The 21,710-nt window shown below is 50.2% G+C and overlaps 2 protein-coding genes and 1 pseudogene across 8 annotated transcripts in view; all 3 read left to right on the top strand.

Moving 5' to 3' along the window:
- The first annotated feature begins 24 nt into the window (after window positions 1-24).
- On the top strand, window positions 25-7,408 carry LOC126507750 (peptidyl-prolyl cis-trans isomerase FKBP3-like; annotated as a pseudogene).
- Window positions 7,409-14,827: 7,419 nt separating this feature from the next.
- On the top strand, window positions 14,828-16,026 carry Rnf186 (ring finger protein 186). The gene has a single exon (XM_050155278.1). The coding sequence runs from the start codon at window positions 14,841-14,843 to the stop codon at window positions 15,681-15,683; it is 843 nt and encodes a 280-aa protein (XP_050011235.1). The 5' UTR covers window positions 14,828-14,840; the 3' UTR covers window positions 15,684-16,026.
- Window positions 16,027-19,893: 3,867 nt separating this feature from the next.
- The window catches only part of Tmco4 (transmembrane and coiled-coil domains 4), a 63,651-nt gene continuing 61,834 nt past the window's right edge, over window positions 19,894-21,710 (top strand). For 4 of the 7 annotated variants that reach the window (XM_050154865.1, XM_050154876.1, XM_050154842.1 and 1 more), the window contains exon 1: window positions 20,549-20,884. The gene's annotated coding sequence lies outside the window, so the exon portion shown is untranslated. The other 3 variants (XM_050154857.1, XM_050154840.1, XM_050154841.1) reach the window with 3 other exon arrangements.

Here is a 21,710-nt window from a genome sequence, read left to right as displayed (position 1 = left end):
GCAGCCCATGGCGGGCGCAGGAGCATGGCAGCCCATGGCGGGCGCAGGAGCATGGCAGCCCATGGCGGGCGCAGGAGCATGGCAGCCCATGGCGGGCGCAGGAGCATGGCAGCCCATGGCGGGCGCAGGAGCATGGCAGCCCATGGAGGGGGCAGGAGCATAGTAGCACATGGAAGCGACAGGGCTGGAAGGTCACATCTTTAACCACACACATGAAAAAGAAAGAGAGCAAACAGGAAGTAGGATAACGCTATGAACTCTCAAAGCCCTAGCCAGTGATTTCTTCCAGCAAGGTTGCACCTCATTATTACCTCCCCAAACAGCACCACCGACTGGGCACCGAGTGTTCAAATGCTTGAGCCTCAGTGGTGGGGGGGGTCATCTTTTATTCAAACCACCCCAGTTTTACTCGACACACAAGAGCAAGTGGGGTGCCATTTGAGAATGCATTGCCCATAACCGACTGTGGGAAGTGCCCACAGCAGCGGTAAGCATACAAGCAGGGTAACACAAAAGGGGAACATCCCGATGTGGGGATTAGGATTTCCTGGGGTCGTAGACAGGCCTGGAGCATTGATGAGGGACACACACACAGGGAGCCTCACACACACCAGGCACACGGCTAACAGAGGCGTGAGAGACAAGCAAGCAAATTCCAGAAGAGGCCTAAGGCCAGAGGGTTCAAGAGTAACACCCAAGCAAGGCCCCCTGGGCCCATGTGTGGCTCAAGTTCCTCCCCAGGCTTCAGCAAACAAGACACCTCCCTTCTGTGCTGCCAAAAACGCAATGTGAGATTCTCGTAAACTATTAAACGGAATCCACCCATAGAGATCAAATTTAAGGTACCAGGATGGGACGTTCTGTGGCTCAAAGTCAGTGTTTGTATAGTGGGTGTGGGTCAAGCTCCTTGACCATTGGATTAACAAAAAAAAATGCTCCTTCTCAGCCATGAACCCCACCCCTCTGGCTTCTGGAAAATTTCACCTTGGCCATGGCTTGAGGCCCTCCTCTTTTAGGGATGTGCAAGTGTCCTGAGGAACTTGGGAAAACTGGAAGATTCAGGAGGGGCCCTATGATTGTCAGCCAGGCTGGGCCAGACCCATCACCCTAGACTGATCTTCAAGGTGGCATCTCTGCTGCCCTGGAGCCAAACCCAGGCCAGGGGTCTCTGTGCCAGGAGACCAGATCCCCCTTGCACAACCTGCGACGGACCGATCCCTCTCAGTGGAGCTTCCATTGGCCCCAGGCAGCATCTCTGTCCCATGCCTCCATGCGTCCTTCTTTCTGAGGAGCTCTCTCAAACTCCTCCTCTTAGCCTGGCCTGGTGGCGAGTTCCCAGAATCCCAGCACTAGGGTGGTGGAGGCAGAAGGATAAGGAGTTCAAGGCCATCCTGGAACACAGACACTTAGAGGCTAGTCTGGCGATGTGATCTCCTGTCTTCCTTCTTACTCATATCTGCCTGTGTTATTGATTCTTGAAGCTCAGAGAGTCCCGTACAATCCAGTCTTGGCCACTCAAATTCTAGACAAGGACAGGGAACCTGTTATAAAAAGGGCCCAGAAATCCCCACTCCCGGCTATCTTCTTAGGATCCAAATATAAACGAATATCACCATGAACCGCCACGCATGCACAGTGTGTGTTTCCTGCTCCTCACACCAAGCATGAATCGAGGATAAGTTCTGGTTGGAAGTGGAGCCTTGAACCTGAAGAAGAAAGGCATGAATCCCTGTCCTGTCTGGGTGACATGGAGCAGCCTCAACCCTCCTGACACCTCCCACTGTAGAACAGGTGATCTTAAAAGACTGTCAAGTACATTTATTGTTTTTAGTATTATTCTCAGAGAGTTCTATTTGCCCTTAGCGCTGTGTTCTTTTTTCGAGCATACAGAAAAAAGTATTGGGTAGTGGTCCAACCTGCTTTTCCACTGCTAAAATACAGTGACAAAAAGCAATTTAAGGAAGAAGGTTTTCTGTCGTTGGTTTTTTTATTTTGTGTGTGTGTGTGTGTGTGTGTGTGTGTGTGTGTGTGTGTGTGTATCTGATGGCTCCAGAGGGCTACATGTCCCCAGTGGGAAGGAAGAATGGTGGCAAATAGAAGCTGGAAACTCACTTCCTATCTCTCCACAGGAAACAGAGCAAACTGGAAGTGGGGCGAAGCTATAACCTCTCAAAGCCAGCCCCCAGGGACACACTCCCTCTAGCAAGACTCCACCCACTAAGGGTTCCATAACCTCTCCAAATAATGCTACCAAGAGGGAGTCCAAATGTTATGGGGGACATTTTCATTTCAAACCATAGCAGGCAGAGCCCTTGAGGTCTGACCTAGGTCCCAACACCCATGGGACAAAGGTGTCCTCGGCTGCCAGCTCTGGCCATTTTTTGAAAGCGCTGGGTAACACTGACTCAAAAAAGCCTCCTTTACATAACAGCTACCAAGGAAAGGGCCGCCTTCCATCTACCACCCCTTCACCCACATTCTTTCTCTTGTTTAAACATAAGCTATTCTGTCTCATTCCTTCCGTTTTACAGCCACAGCTGTTTAAAGAGCACAAGATCTCTGTCGAGGAATGACACAGCAGCCCTGGTTATCCTTCTGTGAGACAGCTGTAGGACCACAGACTAGAATTCTGCTCTGAGACGGAAGTAGATTCGAGGCCTCTGTGTGGAGCAGGGAGGCACAGGGAAGACTTTTTTTTTTTTTTTTTTAAGTTCTGGAAATGAAACCCAAAGCCTCACTCTTTCAAGGTAAGTACTCTACCCCTGAGCTACAACCCTAGCCCTGTCTGCTTTTTGCCATGAGAGAATGAAGGGACATCAAAACTGACAGTTGAGGGCTGGAGAGATGGCTCAGTGGTTAAGAGCATTGCCTTCTCTTCCAAAGGTCCTGAGTTCAATTCCCGGCAACCATAAGGTGGCTCACAACCATCTGTAATGAGGTCTGGTGCCCTCTTCTGGCTTGCAGACATATACACAGACAGAATATTGTATACATAATAAATAACTATTTAAAAAAAACTGACAGTTGAGAACCCAGGAGAGGGAAAATGGGAGCAGTCATTTCCGGGGAACACTGCAATGCTGCTTGCCAAAGCCAACTAGCTAAGGGCTAAGGCATCCTACAAACCTGGTTCACATGAAAGCCCTTCTGAGGAAGCCTGCTCACGTAGCCCAGGTGAACCTCCAACTTGCTATGTAAATGCGATGATCTTGGGTTCCTAGTCCTCTCTCTCCGCCTCCCAGATGCGGCCTTTTCCCCTTCCCCCTTCCAGATGTGGACTAAGAGCTACGGGCTACCACTTTCCATTTTGTGTGATGCTGGGGAAGAAACTCAGGGCTTCCTGCGTGCTAGGCAAGCGCTGAGTTCCACCTTCAACCCTGAGTGTGCTTAGATCCGCAGCGCTGCAGCAGGTGGAGGCAGGTGGATCCCGGGATCTCTCTAATCAGCCAGCCCAGCCCAGCTTCTGGTTCAGTGAGAAACCCTGCTTTGAGGAATAGCGCAGAGAGTGCCAGAGAAGGACATGCACATCCTATCCTGCTCTGGCTCCACATATCTGTTCATGTTTGGTTACACCAACACATTGTCGCGCACACACATACATATACATGCATACACAAGATACACATACACACATATAGATACATATGTACACATATCTATCTATATACATAAACATGGATGCACAGAGATACACACATACACGTGCACACATATAGATACATACATATGTATACACATATACATATGCACAGAGATACATACACACATATATACACAGATGCACACATACATATATATATTTTATACACAGAGATACATACACTGTACATATATAGACATATGCACAGATATACACATATATACATATACATGTATCTAACTATTCACATACACACATTAAAAAAAAAAAAACAGAAAGAATGTCCCCAAAGACAGGATGAAGAATGTGTATATAACTGGTCAATCACCTGAAGCATGATTAATAAAAACCCAGAGACAGAAACTGGGGTTCAACCTGAAGGTCAGAAAAGCAAAACAAACAGCCACTGGTTCTTATCTCTACCTCAGTCTGAGATGATGATACTGCCTCCAGGAATCTCAGAAGGAGGCTGTGTGTAAGAGCTGTCTCCTCCTGTCTTGTGTTCCTCTCTAGTGCTGGGATTAAAGGTGTGCACCACTATTGCCCGGTTTCTGTAGCAAACTAGTGTGGCTACTGGGACTAAAGGTGTGTGTCACCACTGCCTGGTCTGTAAGGCTGACCAGAGCAGCTGTTTTACTCTCTGAACTGCAGGCAAGCTTTATTTATTAAAATACAAATGAAATATCCCTACAATCACCAACTCAGGGTGAGTAAGGTGGGTGGGTTGGAGAAAAACAAAGAACAAAGGAGCCGGGTTGCACCAGCATTTCATGGAGTAAACACAGTTGGCCTTTGTTTCTGTGTGGGTTCTGTTGAATTTGTGAATTCAACCACTTGGAGATGAAAATTTTTGAAGACAAACTGGCGTCTGCACCGATGCATGTAGACGCTTGTGTTACTCACTAAACACAACAACAGCAATTACTCAACACTCAGCGCATTGGGTTCAGTGAGTAACTGAGAGACAGTTTGCACTGACCTGCGTGATTTTCAAGAGCACAGAGAAAGGGAAGGCAAGGTCAAGAACAGACCCAAGACATGTGGTTTTTCTTTCATGGCTGAAAGCAATAGCTCTTTATGATTGAACATTCATTCAGACCTCAGTTTACCCGTTACTTCTTGACTCTCAATCCAAATATCCCCCTGGTGATTTATGACTGTGCCACCCTGTTGTGATTCTCTGCATTGTCTGTTGTGGAATATTACTTTAACTATGTAAAGGTGTTTTACATTTGTTTATGCTGCATCTGTTTAACCGTATAAAGATGTGTTGCTTTGCCTATCTAAGGCACCTGGTTGGTCTAGCCAAAAGATGAACAGCCAATAGTCAGGCAATGGAGGGAAAGGCAGGGCTGGCATGCAGAAAGAATAAGTAGGAGGAGGAATCTAGGCTCAAAACAGAATGAAAGAAGAGAGGAGAGATAAAGAGAGGGAGATGCCCAGGGCCAGACAGACAGACAGACACAGAAGAATCAGGAAAAGTAGGACATACAGAATGAAGAAAAGATAAAAAGCACCAGGCAGTGGTGGCACGTGCCTTTAATCCCACCACTCAGGAGGCAGAGGCAGGCAGTGAATAGTCCCAGGCCAGCCTGGTCTATAAGAGTGAGTTCCAGGACAGCCAGTGCTACATAGAGAAAACTGTCTCGGAAAGAGAGAGAGAGAGAGAGAGAGAGAGAGAGAGAGAGAGAGAGAGAGAGAGAGAGAGAGAGGAGAGTTCTAAGAGCTAGTGGGACAAGTATAAGCTAAGGCAGAGCATTCATAACTAATAAAAATTCTTTGTGTCATGATTTGGGAGCTGGTTGATGCCCCAAAAGAAAGCTTGCTTGCTACAATTGTCCTTCTCTTTTACACTTTTCTGTTTACTGTTGGCTTATTTGTTCCCAAGTTCCCAGAGCGGGGACTGTCAGTCACATTCACCACTGTGTCCTCAGAGCGCATCTTACTGACGACTTTGTAACTTGTATTTGCTCTGGTTAGTTTATTGTCAACTTGAGCCAACCTGGAGTTGCCTAGGAAGAGGGAATCTCATTTGGAGGATTGCCTAAATCAGACTGGCCCTTGGGCATGCCTGTGGAGAACCTCCAAGGCTGATAACCGATATGTGAAGGTAAAGCCCACTGTGGGCAGCACCATCCCTAGGCAGGTGGGCCTGGGCTGTCTAAGAAAGCCAGCTGAGCAGGAGCCAGAGAGTGAGCTAGTAGGCAGCCTTCCCGGAGCTTTTCTGCCTTGAGTTCCGGACCCGACTTCCCTCTGCAATGGCGTGTTTCCTGGGAGTGTGAGCTGAAAGAAACCTTCTCTTCCCCTAGGTTGCTTTTAGTCAGATTGCTTTATCACAGTGAGAACACGCAAACTAGAACGTCCCCTACAGGCTGACTTGGAGCCCCTCAAACCTACCTGTTGAAGATTAGTCCCTCACGTGACTGTGTTTAGCAATGGAGCCTTTACGAGGGTAATTAACTCAAATGAGGTTGCATAGGTCTTTAATTTATTTTTCCTGGGGCTGTGATTTAAAAACAAAACAAAAACAAAGCCCCACAATTGACAAATGCAACTTAAGGGAGAAAGGGCTCACTCTGGCTTGCAACCCCAAGGCATGGTCCATCATGTCAGGGTAGTCAAGACAGCAGGAACTTGAAGTTCTGTTTCTCTTTTAGACTGGATCAATCTCGTGTAGCCCAAGGTGGCCTTAAACTCACAGAGGTCCGTCTGCCTCTGCCTCTCCCCCCCCCCCCCCCCCCCCCCCCCAGTGCTAGGATTAAAGGTGTGAGCCACCACCGCCGGCCTCTATGGCTAACTAGTGGCTCACTCCACACTCTGGCCTTCAGGCAAGCTTTGTTATAGCACAAGCAACATATTACAACAAGCAGTAGCTTTCCTACCTTAGCTTATGACATCTCCAGGCTTTTAGCAGGTTTATGACATCAGACGTGAATCCCACCCCACTCCCAACCCAGCAAGTCTCAAGTCCAATGAGAAAGCAGCTGCTTGCTACATTACTGACCAGGGAACTATGGCACAAGTGGCCACATCTTAACAGATTGGTATCATAACGCACGGAATCCATGGTGGAGTAAGACTGCTCCTACCTTTTCTCCCCCAGCAGCCTGAACAGCACTTTCCAGCACCGTGAGAGCTAACCAGTAGACAATAAGTTTCTTTCGCTGGACTGAGGCCATCTGGTTCAGTGCAGCAGCTGTGGCGGCAGGGAAAGACGGCGGTAGAGAAAGAAGGCAGCCGCAGCGGGAGAAGATCAGCAGCAACTGATCCCAGGTGTGCATGGACCGTGGAGCCATTGTGCAGCGAGGAGCTGCCCAAGAAGGGCATTATCTAGTTTCTGCAGGATCACAGTTCAGATCCATTTCTTGCAGAGCATAAACTACTGGGAAACATTAAAAATGTAACTCAGATGGCTAATAAGGACCGTCTGGTTTTAGTCTGTAACCATCTCTTTGAAAGTTAGCATTTCAAAGGCACTGAAGCTGTGAGAGTCTAAGCAAGTGGAAAATGTGTAGTTTAACGATGATAAACCCAAAGAAACCAAGTCTGAAGAGAGTCTGGAAGTGGGTCCACCGAGATATACAAAATCTGTTCTATGAAAGGGAGATGAAGCCAACTTCCCCAAAAAGAAGGGACCAGAATGGGCCTATGGAAAGAAAGGACAGCCTGGTGCCAAAAATTCCATGAAATGCCAAATTCATTTTTGAAGTGAGATTAGTAGATACTGACTGGAAACCAGGACTTCCTATCAGAAGACAGCAAGGATAAAAGCCCGTTTTCTCGATCTCAGTTTCTGGGAAGTGTAGTCCCCTGGAAGCCTCTTTAAGTCTCGGATATTGCAGTATAGCTGTGTAAACTATTAAAGAGAATTGCTTTTCCTTTTATATCATGTTATAAACTAAAAGGTTCAATAAAAATGTTATGGATTGTCTTGGAAAAAAAAAAAAGTTTCTTAGCCTAGTATATTTGGTGAGCCCCAAACCCATCAGAGACGCAGTCTCAAAACCAACAAACAAACCCAACTCATGTCTGATAGAGTAAACCTAGCCAAGAACTGTAGCCGAAAAGGTCATAGACCCTAGAGGAGAATATTCTATGGCCATTTTCCTAACCCAATTTAATTTCCGACTATGTCCTAAGTACGTATCCTTATAGCCACAGATAAGCGCAGCTCGCACCTCTCATTTTGCAGCAGGTGGAGGCTACTGCAGAGATCCACATCCGGTCAAAAGGCAGAGGATAAGAGTTCACGGGTACCAACCCCAACTGATAACACATCTCCCTACACATAAGGATTAGCGAACATAGTGGAAGAGATAACAGAAAGATTGTAAAAGCCACGGGGCCAAGATACCTGCTGCAAGACGATGTCTTCTTGACATGACAGGGACGCGGCCCCCATGAAATTTCGGCAGTACGGTCACCTACCCAACACCTGTGCTATGAACTCACTAAGAGGACCGGGGAACATATCGTAGGGCCCCATCCCTGGAAAACCTATAGTGATGGGTGGCTGTGGAGGGTGGGAGAATCCGTTTTCTCCAGGGAGAAGTCCTCTGTAAGTTATCCAGTCCCAAGGAGTCAGCCCTAAACACATGCAAACAAGAGCTACACTAAACAGGCTTGCTAGGTTATATGTGCTTGTGTGGAAAACACGAATAATTAGAGAAGGAGTTTGGGGGGACACAGGAGTTGTGGGGGGAGGGACAGGAGCAGAAACGATGTAAATACAGTCTACCTATGTCCTGGTATGCTTTCTGTTGGTGGAATAAAACACTCACAAAAGCAACTTGGGGAGGAGAGGGTTTATTTTAGCTTAGAGGTCACACTCCACAGTTAGGGAGCGTGAATTAAGCCAGGACAGGAGCCCAAGGCAGGAACTGAGGCAGAGACTGGGGTGGGACGCTGTTTACTGGCTGGCTCCCTTTGGCTGGCTCAGCTACTTTACTTATATAACCGTGCCCACCTGCCTAGGGGTGCCGCCACCCACAGTGGACTGGGCCCTCTACATCAGCAAACAATCAGGAAAAGGTCTTACAGTCGTGCCCATGGGCCACTCTAATGGAGGCCATTCCTTTTCCCAAGGGACACTACTTTGTGTCAGGTTGACAGAAATGAATCAACACAATCCCTGCCTGCATGAAATGTGGATTGAGAACTGGTACCTGAGGTTCTCCTTTGCCCTCGTAGGCATGCACACACATGGATATGTGTCCTCACACGAACACACCCATATATGCACGAAAGAACTCCTTACAGAGGAAACTGAGCTCAGGAAGGAGCGCTGTGCACAGCCACCTGGAAGAGCCTCACTCAGCACAGAGGCAGTGACGGGTGAAACTGAGGAGCACAGGAAGGAGCGCTGTGCACAGCCACCTGGAAGAGCCTCAGCAGGGAGGCAGTGATACAGCCCTCAGAGTGCTGGCTCAGTCGTCAGGACTCTCTGGACTGTGTCCCAAGTGCCATTCCATTTGTGAGCTGCGTAATCCAACTTAATCTCTCTGTGACCCAGTTTTCTCACGTGCAAAGTAGAAACGATATTTACTTCTTAGGTATGTTGCGGATGACTACATGCAGGACTGTGCTTACCTCAGTTAGCTCCCAAGAGCCACGTGGTCAAAACACACCACACCCTTCTGGAATTCTATGACATGAGCCAAAAAGTGTCCCCAGTCTTTGTGAGTTACCACAACTTGAGTTGAATTTTTCAAATCTTGGAATCAAAAGATTTGGAACAAAACCCACTATTTTCATCTCCATTATGATTAAAGTAAAAAACCAGAGGTTGGGCTGGTTACCCTAGGATGCACAGCTCAAGTTTGAACACAGGGTCTGTTTGACCTGTCAATCTATTCAGAAAAGCATCCTTTACACCTTCCACTCAAAGCCCATGTGCTCAAGACCCTCATTATTTTCTACTCCAATGTTCTTTCTTCTGGGGAGTTTCCATGAAGGTGAGACCTGACATTTGCAGAGAAAAGAGGAGGTGGTCAGGCAGCCTCCTGAGCTCAGGCTGAACACCCTGGAGAGTGATTTAACGGATCACAAATTGTACTTGGGAGGGTTAATTCCCCATGGTCCAGTGAGCCACATCCCCATCTCTGTTCCCTGGAATGCGTGTAGGAACAGGCAGAGAAATGTTCTCACTGAGATTGGCACACGCCAACTCCAGCCTTCCATGTCCAGGACAGCGTGAGTGGAAGGAGGTAGACTCCCCCGGGGATTTAGTCTTGAGGATGCCAGGTAGTGCCCACTGTCCCTGCCTCCTCTGCCTAACATGCATGCCAGGCGGTGCCCACTGTCCCTGCCTCTTCTGCCTAAGATGCCAGGCGGTGCCCACTGTCCCTGCCTCTTCTGCCTAAGATGCCAGGCGGTGCCCACTGTCCCTGCCTCCTCTGCCTTCTGGCCTGTATTTGCCTTTTCTCCCTCGATTTCATTTTTTCCCTTCGTTTCTTCTTTCCTTAATCAGAAAGCATAGGTATTGCTCAGAAGAAATAGCTGCAAACAATATGTAAATACAAAAATCAAATACCAGGCACCAAGACTGGGTAGACCAGAGACTGGAGAAGAAAGCACAAGCTGAGGGAGCAGGGCACTGTATACCCGAAGCGGTGTCTTCCTGTTATCATGGCTGAGCTGCCTGGTGGCCAAAGCAAAACTGGGAAGCGGGTGACAGTACAGCCAGAAAATCCGAGAACATACCATTGGGGAAGCCAAGGGTTTCTTCAAACTCATCTCCTCTAGGCCAGTTTCCCATGTTCTGTGCGGGGGACACTGAGGACCGTCACATCCGGTGTCTTGGCCTGGTCTCAGGATATAGGAGCAGCCAGGGTGGCCCCTGAAATACAACTCCATCAGAATCTTCAGAAAGTGCACTCAGCATGGAGCCTTCTAATGGCCAAGCTTGATCCACGGGCATTTCCCAAACCACATCTCAGACCCAGAGCAGGCACTGTGCAGGCTTTGTAAACGGGGCCTCCTGGGGCTGCCTGTGACTCCAGCACAGGAGGGCAGGAAGACCCGGTGTGAGGCCAGCCTTGGCTAGACTTACCAAGAGGGGGTAGGAAGAGGGAGTGCGGGGAAGATAGAGGGGAGAAAGGGAAAGGAGAAGGGAGGGGGAAGGAAAGGAAAGAGAAAACAAGGGCGGCGAGGAGGAGAGAAGGAGGAGAATTTTGTATAAAAATGGGTTTCTGGGGGGCTGGAGAGGTGGCTTAGTAGTTATGAGCACTAGCTGATCTTGGGGAAGACCCAGGCTTGATTCCACAAGGCAGCTCACAAACATCTGTAACTCCAGTTCCAGGGGGTCCCCTGTCTTCTTCTGGCCTCTGCATGCATAGACATGCATGCTGGCAAAGCACTCATACACAGAAAGTAAAAGAAATAAATCTAAAAAAAATAAGGTTTCTGAAATGGAAAAGGTAGCTCAATGATGGAGCTAGTCCCTGAGTTCAATTCCCAGCACTGCCCAAATGGGGGTGGGGTGAATGCCACAAGTAAATACATTAGTGGTAAAGTCAGGATTAACAGAATTAAGCCTGTTTGTTTGCTGTTCAGGTTTCACTGTCACTAAAGTCTAAAAGCACAGAGCAGAGAATTCTGGGACAAAAATGTGAGAGAAGATTGCAGGTAGCCAATCCCAGAATATAAGAGAAGTGTGAGTGTGTGTGTGTGTGTGTGTGTGTGTGTGTGTGTGTGTGTGTGTGTGTAGCTAGTGGCTAGGACCCAGCTCTCTGCATCCCCAAGGTGAGTTGATCCCAAGAGGAACAGGCATGGGCTGGAAGGCCTAACTTTGTCATTGCTATCTCAAATCCTTTCCCAGGGGACCTAAAGCTCAGGTGGAAGTATCTTGATCAGGCGACACCAGCAGTGTGACTTCCAGGGCAGCCCCCTTTAACTGCTGTCTCTTGGTTTCCACTGTCTTCGAGGCAGAACATTCTACCATCACCCAAGCCTGTCGGAAGCCTCAAAAGGAATTGTCTGCAGCTCCAAGCCGAAAAACAAACAAGCAAAATCCCACGAGCTTTGCTAAAAAATCAATGTCTGTATCTCTACAGCAATAAAAACAAACAAACAGAAGTCTGACTCGGGGAGCTGGAAGGCTCTCAACACCACGGCACACATACCAACCACAAGGTAGAGCATGGAGCCAAACACACGGGGCATGCTCAGTCTTCTGGAACCATCTGTGCTTCCTCTGGGATGGATGACTTCAGACTGTGCCCAAACCCTGCCAGAATCACTTCTCTTCCAGAAGCCCAAGCTGATCAGCTCAGGTATCTATCCTCAAGTCCCTGTTGCTTCTGCGGCTGAAGCTTTGAACTCGCCTCTAGCTGGCCCTCGGGCTTCTGAACGATTCTCCTGTTTCTACACCCATCTCATGAGAGGGTGCTGGGCTGGCAGGTGCTCGCACACCAGTGAACTGGTGTTTTACACGGGTTCTGAGGATCAGACTCAGGTCACCAGGCTTGCATGGCAAATCATTTTCCCCCACTAAGCTGTCTCCCCTCGTATCTTGTTTCCCAGCTGGTCATGAACTCAGTGGTAGCCGAAAATGACCCTGAGCCCCTGATCCTCCAGCCTCTGCCTCTCAAGTGCTGAGATTACAGGTGTGCACCACCGGGCCTTGTTTATGCTACTCTGGGGATGGAACCCAGGGCTTCGTGCACACTAGGCGAACACTCCATCCATTGAGCTACATCCCTAGCCCCTCCTTTAATGACCCTCTGATAACCTGACTTCCTGTAGGTGGGTAGGAGAGAGAGAAGACACGGCCATCCCACATCCCTCTGCTGTGTGTCTGATATTATTTTTTAATTTTTAATGTTATTAAATATCTATTATAAAATAAATGAAAGTGACTGACAGGAGTGACTCTCCCCTCCCCAACCCTTTCTGGACCCAGCGAACAGAAAGGAACACTACGTAAGCCTAGAGCAGGGAAAGCCAGTATCTCAGCAAAGCGACACATTGTCCCCTGGGACTGTGTGCACGCTGTCTGTGGGTTCTCACCCACTCAGAAAGCCAAAGTTGCTTTTCCTCGGCTACTGGGGTACCATCCAGATAGCTCTCACTTACAGGAAACAGAAATCCGGTTTAATTGACTCAATATTAACTGGAAAGTTGAGTGACCAAGACCTTGGGTTCAAGCCCCAGAACTAAGAAAGAAAAGTATGCTTCGTAAATTAATGTAATTGAAAACTCTACAGAGGACTTTCTCTGGCTTCAGGCATGGCTGGGTCCAGGTGCTAAAAGAATGCTTTGTGCCTTGGCCTTATTCCTGGGCAAGTTCTTTGCACACTGTGGCCCTGTCCCTCCCCCAGGGCACCCACTTACTCTGGGAAACCCAGGAGAAAGACACCATTAACAGTTCCAACAGGAGTCCCAGAACCCAATCTTGTTGGCTTTGCTTAGGCCAGAACCAACCAGTGCAAGCAGCCGGCGGAAGATGCTAACTGGTCCTCCTTAAATCTCAAGGTATCAGCTTGTCTCCACTCTGAAGCCCAGGGTGTGGGCTCCTTTCTCCCATAGAGCCACACAGAAAGGCTGTGGTGGGAGCAGCGATCACCCATAGTGAAGACAGGCCTCTGTCAGTGAGAAAGTGGGGAACATATGGGCACAGACACCCAGCTAGAGCCAAGGCCCCTTTGAGTGAACTTTGTAGACACTGTGGTAAAAAGAAATCACTGCTTACCCAGCCTAAGGCAGAAAACCACGGAAACTGGGGTTGGGATTCAGAGAGAGCCATGAGGGGGGAGACAACCCAAGAATCAGCAGCCTCTGCCTGCGGGTGGCTCCACAACACAGGTTGAGCCTGCAGCGCCACTCTTGTGGTGGAGGGAAGGGCTTAATTCAAAGAGCTAGACACCAGAAGCCATTGGCAGCAGCTTCTGTATTTGTTGTGGAGGGTTTTTTTTTTTTTGAGGGGGGGGGCAAGAACCTCCATCCTAGCTCTAGCATCCCAGGCATGGTAAGGGGGACAGAATTTTGTAACTGCCATGTTGCATCCTATCTGCCATCCCACGTGAGTCCTGCCAGTTCAGGCCAGCTGCCTGGAGGTCAGTCGAATCTGCCTCTATTGACATGGCTGGGTCCCGTGAGACTGGGAACCAGACCTTAGACACGACTGGGTCCTGCCCCTGTGAGAGGCCCCTTGGCAGGCAGCCAGCAGGCCAACACCCAGCTCCTGTGCCTAGACCTTCCTTATGGAGCTGGGATTCTAGGAGACCACAGATGAGGAATCAGGCCTCTTCTTCTCTGAGAGTTTGCTCTGAGAAGGCCCAAATAAATGGCAGCTTGTGCTCGTGGCCCCGGAGGACACAGCCAATGGTGCCTTTTCCTAAGGTGCCTGTTTGTGCGGTACACTGATGAGATGCCTGGGGACCAGCGTCTGCTAAGCCAGCTGTCGGGATGACAAGGCGCTGAATGGACCAGTGGACGCTTAGAAAGACTCCTTTTCCTGTCCTCCTTTGCTCATCCTTCCCCATCACCTCTCTCTGTTTTCACTGGGTCACCCATTCGCCCGTGTGCTCAAAGCACACACATGGTTCCCATTGATTCTGAAACCCGGAAGGTCTGGTCAGAAGCCCATCTCTGGAGGCCTTTCTCCAAGTGACGCTCCCGGTCACCCTCATCAGGATCACATGGATGGGTGTGAACTCCGCGGCTCTTTGGACCTCATCCTCTCTGAGCCCTGAAGCCCAACATTCTGGACTTTTAAAGGCTGGCGAGGTGGCTCAGCAAGTAGAGGCACTTGCCATCAACCCTGCTGACCTGAGTTTTACCCCTAGTATACACCTGCTGGAAGGCAAGAACAGACTCTCACAAGTCCTTCTGCTTCCTCCTGTATACCATGACACAGACGGAGAATAAACGTAATTTTTTAAAAGGCGTGGGGAGTCCCCTCATCTACCCAGATCAGGAAACTTGAGGGGGGTCACTGATGCACCCCAGAGCTTGAGAGGAACCCTCTGGCATCACGGTGTCTTAGCTGGTTGTCATGTAGACAGACATGCATCAGGCAGGGCCCCAACAGGAAAGTCCTGATTTATGAGACTCCACCCCCTTTGGCCCTTCTATCAGGTAATTCAAAGTCTCCAGGTCTCCAAGTTACTGATTAACCCTGGGTTTCGAGTAAAGAAATAATAATAACTGAAGGGGACAACGTAAGCTTAGAAACAAGCTGGGCAACCAAAAGAGAAAGATGCCAGACAGCTGCTGTCAGCAGGTACCCGGACAGAGCAGAGAGGAGGCTGGAAGCGTCTCGACAGGGCCAGAACCCATGCAAGTTCCGGCAGCACCGGTGGTCCCTCCTCGCGGGTGCCCCTATGCGGAACAGCCTCATTGCAGCAACTTGGTACCCAGAATGTCTTGCACCAAGGCCCCTTCGCCTATCCCAGCGGGTACCACCACCACAACCACCGCCATCGCCTTGGGACCCACTGGGCATCTCAGTATCTCTACGGAGGATGACCTGGAATGCTTGGTGTGCCGAGAACCCTACAACTGTGCCCGGTCCCCCAAGCTGCTCAGCTGTCAGCACGCCTTCTGCGCTGTGTGCCTGAAGCTTCTGTTATTTGTGGAAGAAGACACCTGGTCCATCCCCTGTCCACTGTGCCGAAAGGTCACTGCCGTCCCAGGAGGCCTAATCTGCAGCCTGCGAGACCAAGAGGTGATGGTGGGGCGGCTGGCCCGCTCATGCCCGGAGGTACGCCTGTGTCCCCAGAGACTAGTTGGTTCTGCCACTCCAGCTGCTCGGCCAGCCAACTGGACGGGAGAAGATGAACAGGACGTAGTAAGTGTCAATCGTGTAGCTGCCCGGCGCCTAGCTGTACACCTGTTCTTGTTGGCTCTTCTCATTGTCCTAATCCTGCCTTTCATCTATCCGGGCGTCATCCGGTGGGTGCTGGCCGTTATCATCGCCCTGGCGCTACTGATAGCCACCCTACTCTGCTGTTACCCCTACAGCCGGAGCAGCAACTGGCCTTGCTCCAGGACTCTGCTCTGCAGAGAGCAAAAGCAAGCCCAGATCACTTCTATTGCCTGAGAGACCTGGATCACTACAGGCCCAGCACTGCCACGGCTCCCCTTCCCCAGATCTCATAACCCACGGAGGAAAAGGACTAGGAGCCTCCCTTTGAAATCACATGCGAACTGGACTTGTACTGGCTGTGTTGGATCAAGGACTCGGGGCTGGGACAATGGGCTTGCACCTGTCTGCCTTGTGTAGCATAGCCAAACTTTTAGGGGAAAAGGGAGGAGACACATTCCCTTAATGAGTGACTTTCAAGGGTGGTGGGGTCCCTACCCCTCTTCCTGAGCTCCTGGGTTTTGTATATATCACTATGTGCACATATTGGGATGTTGACCTTACTACAAAGCAAATAGAACCAGCGCTCTTTTGTAATCCTTGTAGCTGGCTTCATTTTCTTGTCTGGGTTTTTATGTTTTGTGTGCTGGGAAGTCTGTGGCCATTTTTAGCTGTTGGACCTTTTCCATCCTGGGATGCCCCGTGCTCATGGGAGCATTGCCGGACTTTCTCCAGAGTCATTTACCACGGTCATCCTAAACCCTTCATGGCAAAGGTCTCATCAGGGTTTCCCACAGGATCCACCCCGGGGGTGCGGGGAGGGAAGAAGCCACACGGAGGCATACTTATAAAGCTGGGGAAGGGGCTATCTCAGGTTGAGCAGATAGAGCTGGGGAAGGGTGGAGAGGGTGAGTTCAGGAATTGTCCCCAGACTCCTCACTGAGATCACCAGGCATGAGAGAATCTCAGGGTTATAAGGGCGGAGGAGAGAGAGAATGAATGAGAATCCAGCTCGCCATCAGACTCCCAGGCCCACAGGACAGAACGGAACGGAAGGTTTCCAGGTGGTGCCACCCTTCTTATCACATCTACGGTCCTATTTGTTCCTTTGCCATAAAGATAAGACATCTCGTAAAGGCAACGGTCCTCAGCAGTGACACCCCTGCCCCGCCCCCCACCCAGTCTCAGTGTGACAGTCACTAGATAGGTCCCTGGGTCATCTCTTCAACACAGGGAAGCATCTGCCCTCAGAAGTCAGCTCTGGTGGGTTCCAGGCTAAGGCTCAGCCAGGGAGGAGGCGGAAGGACAAGGAGTCCAGCATGGGAGCTGGAAGTACGCCTTGGAAAATCCGTGATTAGCAGCGCCAGACATGAAAGTCTGGAGGGACTCACCAGGCCCCTCGCACGGTCCTTTCCCATGCACCCCACTTCCTGAAACGGAAGAATTACAGACAAAGAGGGCACAGTTCATGGTGACAGAACCTTCGTCAAGAGTGAGCAGAGGACTCTGCCACTGGGCCCTGGGTTCTCAGCCCTGGCCAGTGGTCACATGCTGTTGAGCAAGGTCTTTGGCTCTCAGCTTCCTTCCCATTCCCCAGACTGAGTAAGTCTGACTCAATTAGTCTTAAAAAAAAAAAAAAAAAAAACCCAGGATATCCTAACTACTTAGGACATGGCTCAAGCCACAGGTCGATGGAGGAGTCATACTCTTGTGAATGTCTGCAAGGAGTTCACAAGGACTCCTTCTGTCTCACTGTGTGGCAGGCTGAGGGTGGAGCTCTGCGGTAAAACATTTGCCCGGAATGTGTGAGGCCCAGGGTTCCCTCCATCCCCAACACCGTGGAATAAATAAATGGCCAAGGAAACAAAAGTCCATGTGCAGTACGCTGCCTTGAAAAGCACAGTGGCTCCCTACTTTTTTTTTTTTTTTTATAAAGTCAGGCAGTTAATTCCCAGTGCAGACAGAGAGAGCTGGGGTTGTGCATGGATTCAGGCTCTCACAGTCCACCATCATGGGCCTGCAGAACACCCTTTCCAAGACGGTGAGCATATGAGGAGGGCCTTCAAGCTTCTGCCCCATTGGCCTTGGGTGTGTGCAGTTTGGAATGGCTGCCAGTCTCCTCGCCTACTCCTCCAAGCCCATTTTACTTCCCAGAGACAACTCTTCCGTTGATCAAGGAAATACCATTTGTTATCATTTGGTGGGAGCGTGTTTAGCCAGTACTCGCAAGAGAGACAGGCGTTCCCCTTTTAAGCAAGTTATGGGTCTCTAACAGCCTTGTGAAGTGGCAACCATTGTGTTCCCTCATGCAGAGGAAGACACTGAGATCAGAAGGGCGGCTTTCCCTGCTTAGGGCTGCACAGCCAGGCTATGCCAGAGATCTGTGGGGAAGTGGCCCAGAGTTTCGTCTCAGCTTGAGCCTCCCTTGTACATAGAATGAACTGGAAACTGATCGCCATCTATGGGCTTGAGAGAAACGCCATCGAGAATACGAGACAAATGACAGGACCCAGAGATTCCAGGACTCAGAGATCAGCAGGTTTCAGAAGGAAGAATGATAATAATGGGATTGGCCTGCCACCTCCCCCTCCAGCCTTCCCTGAAGGAACCCTGCTGCTGGGAGCCCTGGAGTCCCCAGCTTGAGGTGCATTCAAACGACTACCATCCTGAGCCTAGGCTTGTGACATAAATCCACAAGCTCCTGTTGTTATTCCTGGCCCCCAACCAAGGCATCTTTGGGATATCTGGGCAAAAGTGGTCTAGTATTACTGTTTTCTTGGAAGCTGACTTGGTCCCAACTGTCTTCTGGAACTTCAAAGCTTGGGGGCAAAGAGTGTCAGCCAAGGCCAGCTCTGTCCTGGAGGGGACAGAGGAATGAGGCAGTGTGAGGGGGGGGGGGATGGATGTGGTCGGAAGGAACCATCCGAGAGGCCCTGGGCTCAGTGCCAGACTCTGGCCCACATTGGAGGGAGTTAACAGATGTTTCTGGGCCTTGGTTTGTCGTCTTAGAAATGGGAAGTGGCACTAGGCTCACTGGGAGACCTTGTCTTAGAAGAAAAGGGCGAAGAGTGACGGAGCAGATCACCTGACCCCCCCTTGGACCTAGAATGAGGCTGGGGCTATACCTCAGTGATATGGCACCTCCTCCGAGACCTCCAATAAAGAAAAGAGACTCCTAGGCATTTGTCCCCAGTCCAGGACATTTTTTTTTAACTGTCAGCAGCTCATATCCTGGTGATCCACAGCACATTTTTCACATTTTTACAAGTACGTGAACGTGGTGTTAAACGACCTCGGCTCACACACGGAGACGGCCACTCCTCAGTTCTCTGTGGAGGAGGTGGTTCGATGCCTCAAACTTTGAAAGGTCACCTAGCAGGAGTGACCCATCCTTGTTTATGGATTTCGGGGGGAAGGAACCTGCCCTGCCAGTGCTCTGTCACTGAGATGTAGCTCCAATCTTCTGTCTCAGTTTTTTTTCTTTTTTCTTTTTTTTAGTTTTGAGACCTTTAACTCACTCTAAAGCCCAGAAACAAGTAACTGTGATTTCAGCTCCACCATGAGGCCCTGATACTCTACTTAAACAAAGGCAAGACGGGGCTTAGTTCAGAGTGGCTGCTACACTATGGGTTCAATCTCTGGCTATTTAGCAAATGTGTATTGGGGAGTTTTTGATTGGCAGGAAATTGCAGAGACAGCAGAGTTCTTAGCAAAAACTCATGTGCCCTTTGCCCTGATTTCCAATCTTAACACTGATACATTAGCCCAGATTTTAAAAAATCAATATTGCTATGTGGTATTGACTAAAGCAGAGGCTCCATTGATCGGTTTTCCCGGTAATGTCCTTACTGCCTCAAAACCTACTGGGGGACCACTTTTTATGGAGTGCAACGTATTTTCTAAAATTATTTTCCATATTGATTTTACTTACCTATCGTTATTCCATTCTCCGCTAGCAAATGATCCTTTTTTTAACTTTTAGAATTACATTTATTTACTTATTTATAGTAAGACTTTACTAAGTCAGCTTCTGCTGAACTAGAAACAGTAGTTCCAGTTTTCCCTATATTTCTCACACCTGAAAGGCTGAGACCCTCACTGCTGCTCAGGCTGAGGCCGGGTACTTCAGCCTGGAACCCTCTGGCCACTGCTGCCCTGCATTCTTCATAGCCAACAAGAGGATCTTTCTAAATTCCGGTTTGGATGGGCGCTGGAGGGGGGAAGGGGGCAAATGCCACCTCCGTGTGTCTATTGCCTGCCCTTAGTGATGCCCAGAATCTCAGCTAGAACCCTTCAGCCCTCCAGAACTGATCCTTTCGACCTACAATAACCCTCTAGCTATTCTTGGTCCTGATTGGCCGATAGGAAGGTCAGGTGACAGAGGCCCATAACATTCCAGTATGGTCCTGAGTCACAAGCTCTGGGCTGGAATGCGGAGCGTCTGACCTTTTTCCACTTCCAGCCCCAGCCTACCTTCTCCGCGATAAAGAGCGACTGGCCTCAGAAGTCATTGCTTAGGTCCTGGTGACTCATATTCCAGCCCTGACCAGAATGGCCGCCTACTTCCTCGCCTGTAGACTATAGGGGGATGAAAAAAAAAAAAAATCTACAGGTTGCCAGGGCAACAGGAGCTGTGACGCTGTCCCTGAAGCTGGGGACCGAGCAGCGAATGAGGCACTGGAGACCTCCATTTCTGGGCCTTTTAAGTTCTAGTGTGGGACACACAGATTGTAAATTGGCAAACAAGAAAACAATCAACTTCACAGCTTTAACTATTACTATTAAAGTATTACAGGCCTGAATGCCTGGTGTGCCAATCCATGGCCTTGGAACAGGACCTGGCGCATAGTAGGTGCTCAGCAAATATTTGTTAAATGGCTAAAGCTGAGTGGGTGGTGAGGGAAGTCTTACAGGGATGGAACCCCAAAACGAAGGCCTGTGGGATGTAAGAGCCTCGGCTGCAAACACTGGCAGCATTAGAGAAAGTGAAAGAAGAATCGGGAGGCATGAATGTGGCAAACTTCACAGAGCAGTATATGCCGGAGGGAGGTTGCTTCTGAGCTAGGCGCTTTCAGTGTGTGGAGGTACAATTTGAAAATTTCCCCTCCGAGTGTCTGCGCGTAACCCTCTCCTACCAGCCGAGCCCCTGGCAAGCACTTTCTGCAGAGTCCTCCTGCACCCCGCGTTCTCACTCCCTGTGGCGCAGATCTGCAGGTCCCTCCCGGAGGCCAGCACCCGGGTGGCGGCTTTGGTGGCATAGGTGGCTGTGCGCCCGGCCCAGCCCGGAAGGTTGGGTTCCTGTGGCTGCGCAGGCGGGACCGGCCGAGGCCGAAGTGGGGCTGCTGGGCCTGGGTGAGGACGGGCGGGGAGAGCCGAGGCGGAAGCAGCTGGGCCGCCAGGATCCAGGTCTCCGTCCGGTCGGTCGCTGCCACCTCCAGGTAAGCCAGCCGGGAGCCTCCAGCGCCCCCAGACCGCTTTCGGACCCGGAAGTGCTCTTAGGATTCGAGCTGGGCTGCAGGAGGGGACACTGTTGCCTGCGGAGCACGCCAGCCTGCACACCAGGGCACCAAACCGCGCCCCTGAAAGATAAGGGGCTAGGCTGGAAGGTTAGGAAGTGTTTTGCCCAAGGTCACCCAGGGTCACTGGACGCCCACCGCTTACTGGTGGGGCTCCAGAAACCCGTTCCCGCATTCCGCGTCTCTAGACTCAATTCCCCGAAGCCTAGGAAGCCCCTGAGTCCCGGATAGGTCCGGCCCTTTCCTACTGTGACCGGGGCGTGGCTTCTCGCCCAGCGGGTATTTACGGAACGAGAGACATTTCCTGCTACTGACGAGGGAGCAGATTTTCCAGCTGAGAAAACTGAGGCTGGGGACAATGGGGTGACTTTGGCTAGGACCTGGCCATCAAAGCAAAGGGGATAACAAGGTGAGCTGACTCCAGAGTTTGACCCAGCGTTAGATTCAAAGTTGGCCTCGATGATGTCCTTGTCTTTCCCAGGGGTGACCCAGAGTAGAAGCAGAGCTTGGCTAAACCTGTAGGTTTGCCTCAGAGGCCACTGCTACCTTGAAGTAGGAGGGAACACCATGCCCGTGAGCCTCCCCAGGCCTCCATTCGCCTACTATGTATCTATTGAGCACCTACTACGGGTCAGTGTGTACATTCCTGAGGCACTGAAGACACAACAGCTAACAGTCGTTCCTCGGGAGTACACTCCAGAGGCTGAATCAGCGGGACGATGGGCAGACAAGACCACTGAAGCCTTCC

Source organism: Alexandromys fortis, unplaced genomic scaffold, assembly GCF_014885135.2.
Source record: "Alexandromys fortis isolate MF-2015 unplaced genomic scaffold, M_Fortis_MF-2015_v1.1 scaffold_26, whole genome shotgun sequence".
NCBI lineage: Eukaryota > Metazoa > Chordata > Mammalia > Rodentia > Cricetidae > Alexandromys > Alexandromys fortis.
This window is presented reverse-complemented; position numbering and strand designations above follow the sequence as displayed.

Coding starts and splice junctions, on each gene's coding strand:
- Rnf186 (XM_050155278.1), top strand. CDS start 14,841: ATGCCAGACAGCTGCTGTCAGCAGGTACCCGGACAGAGCAGAGAGGAG.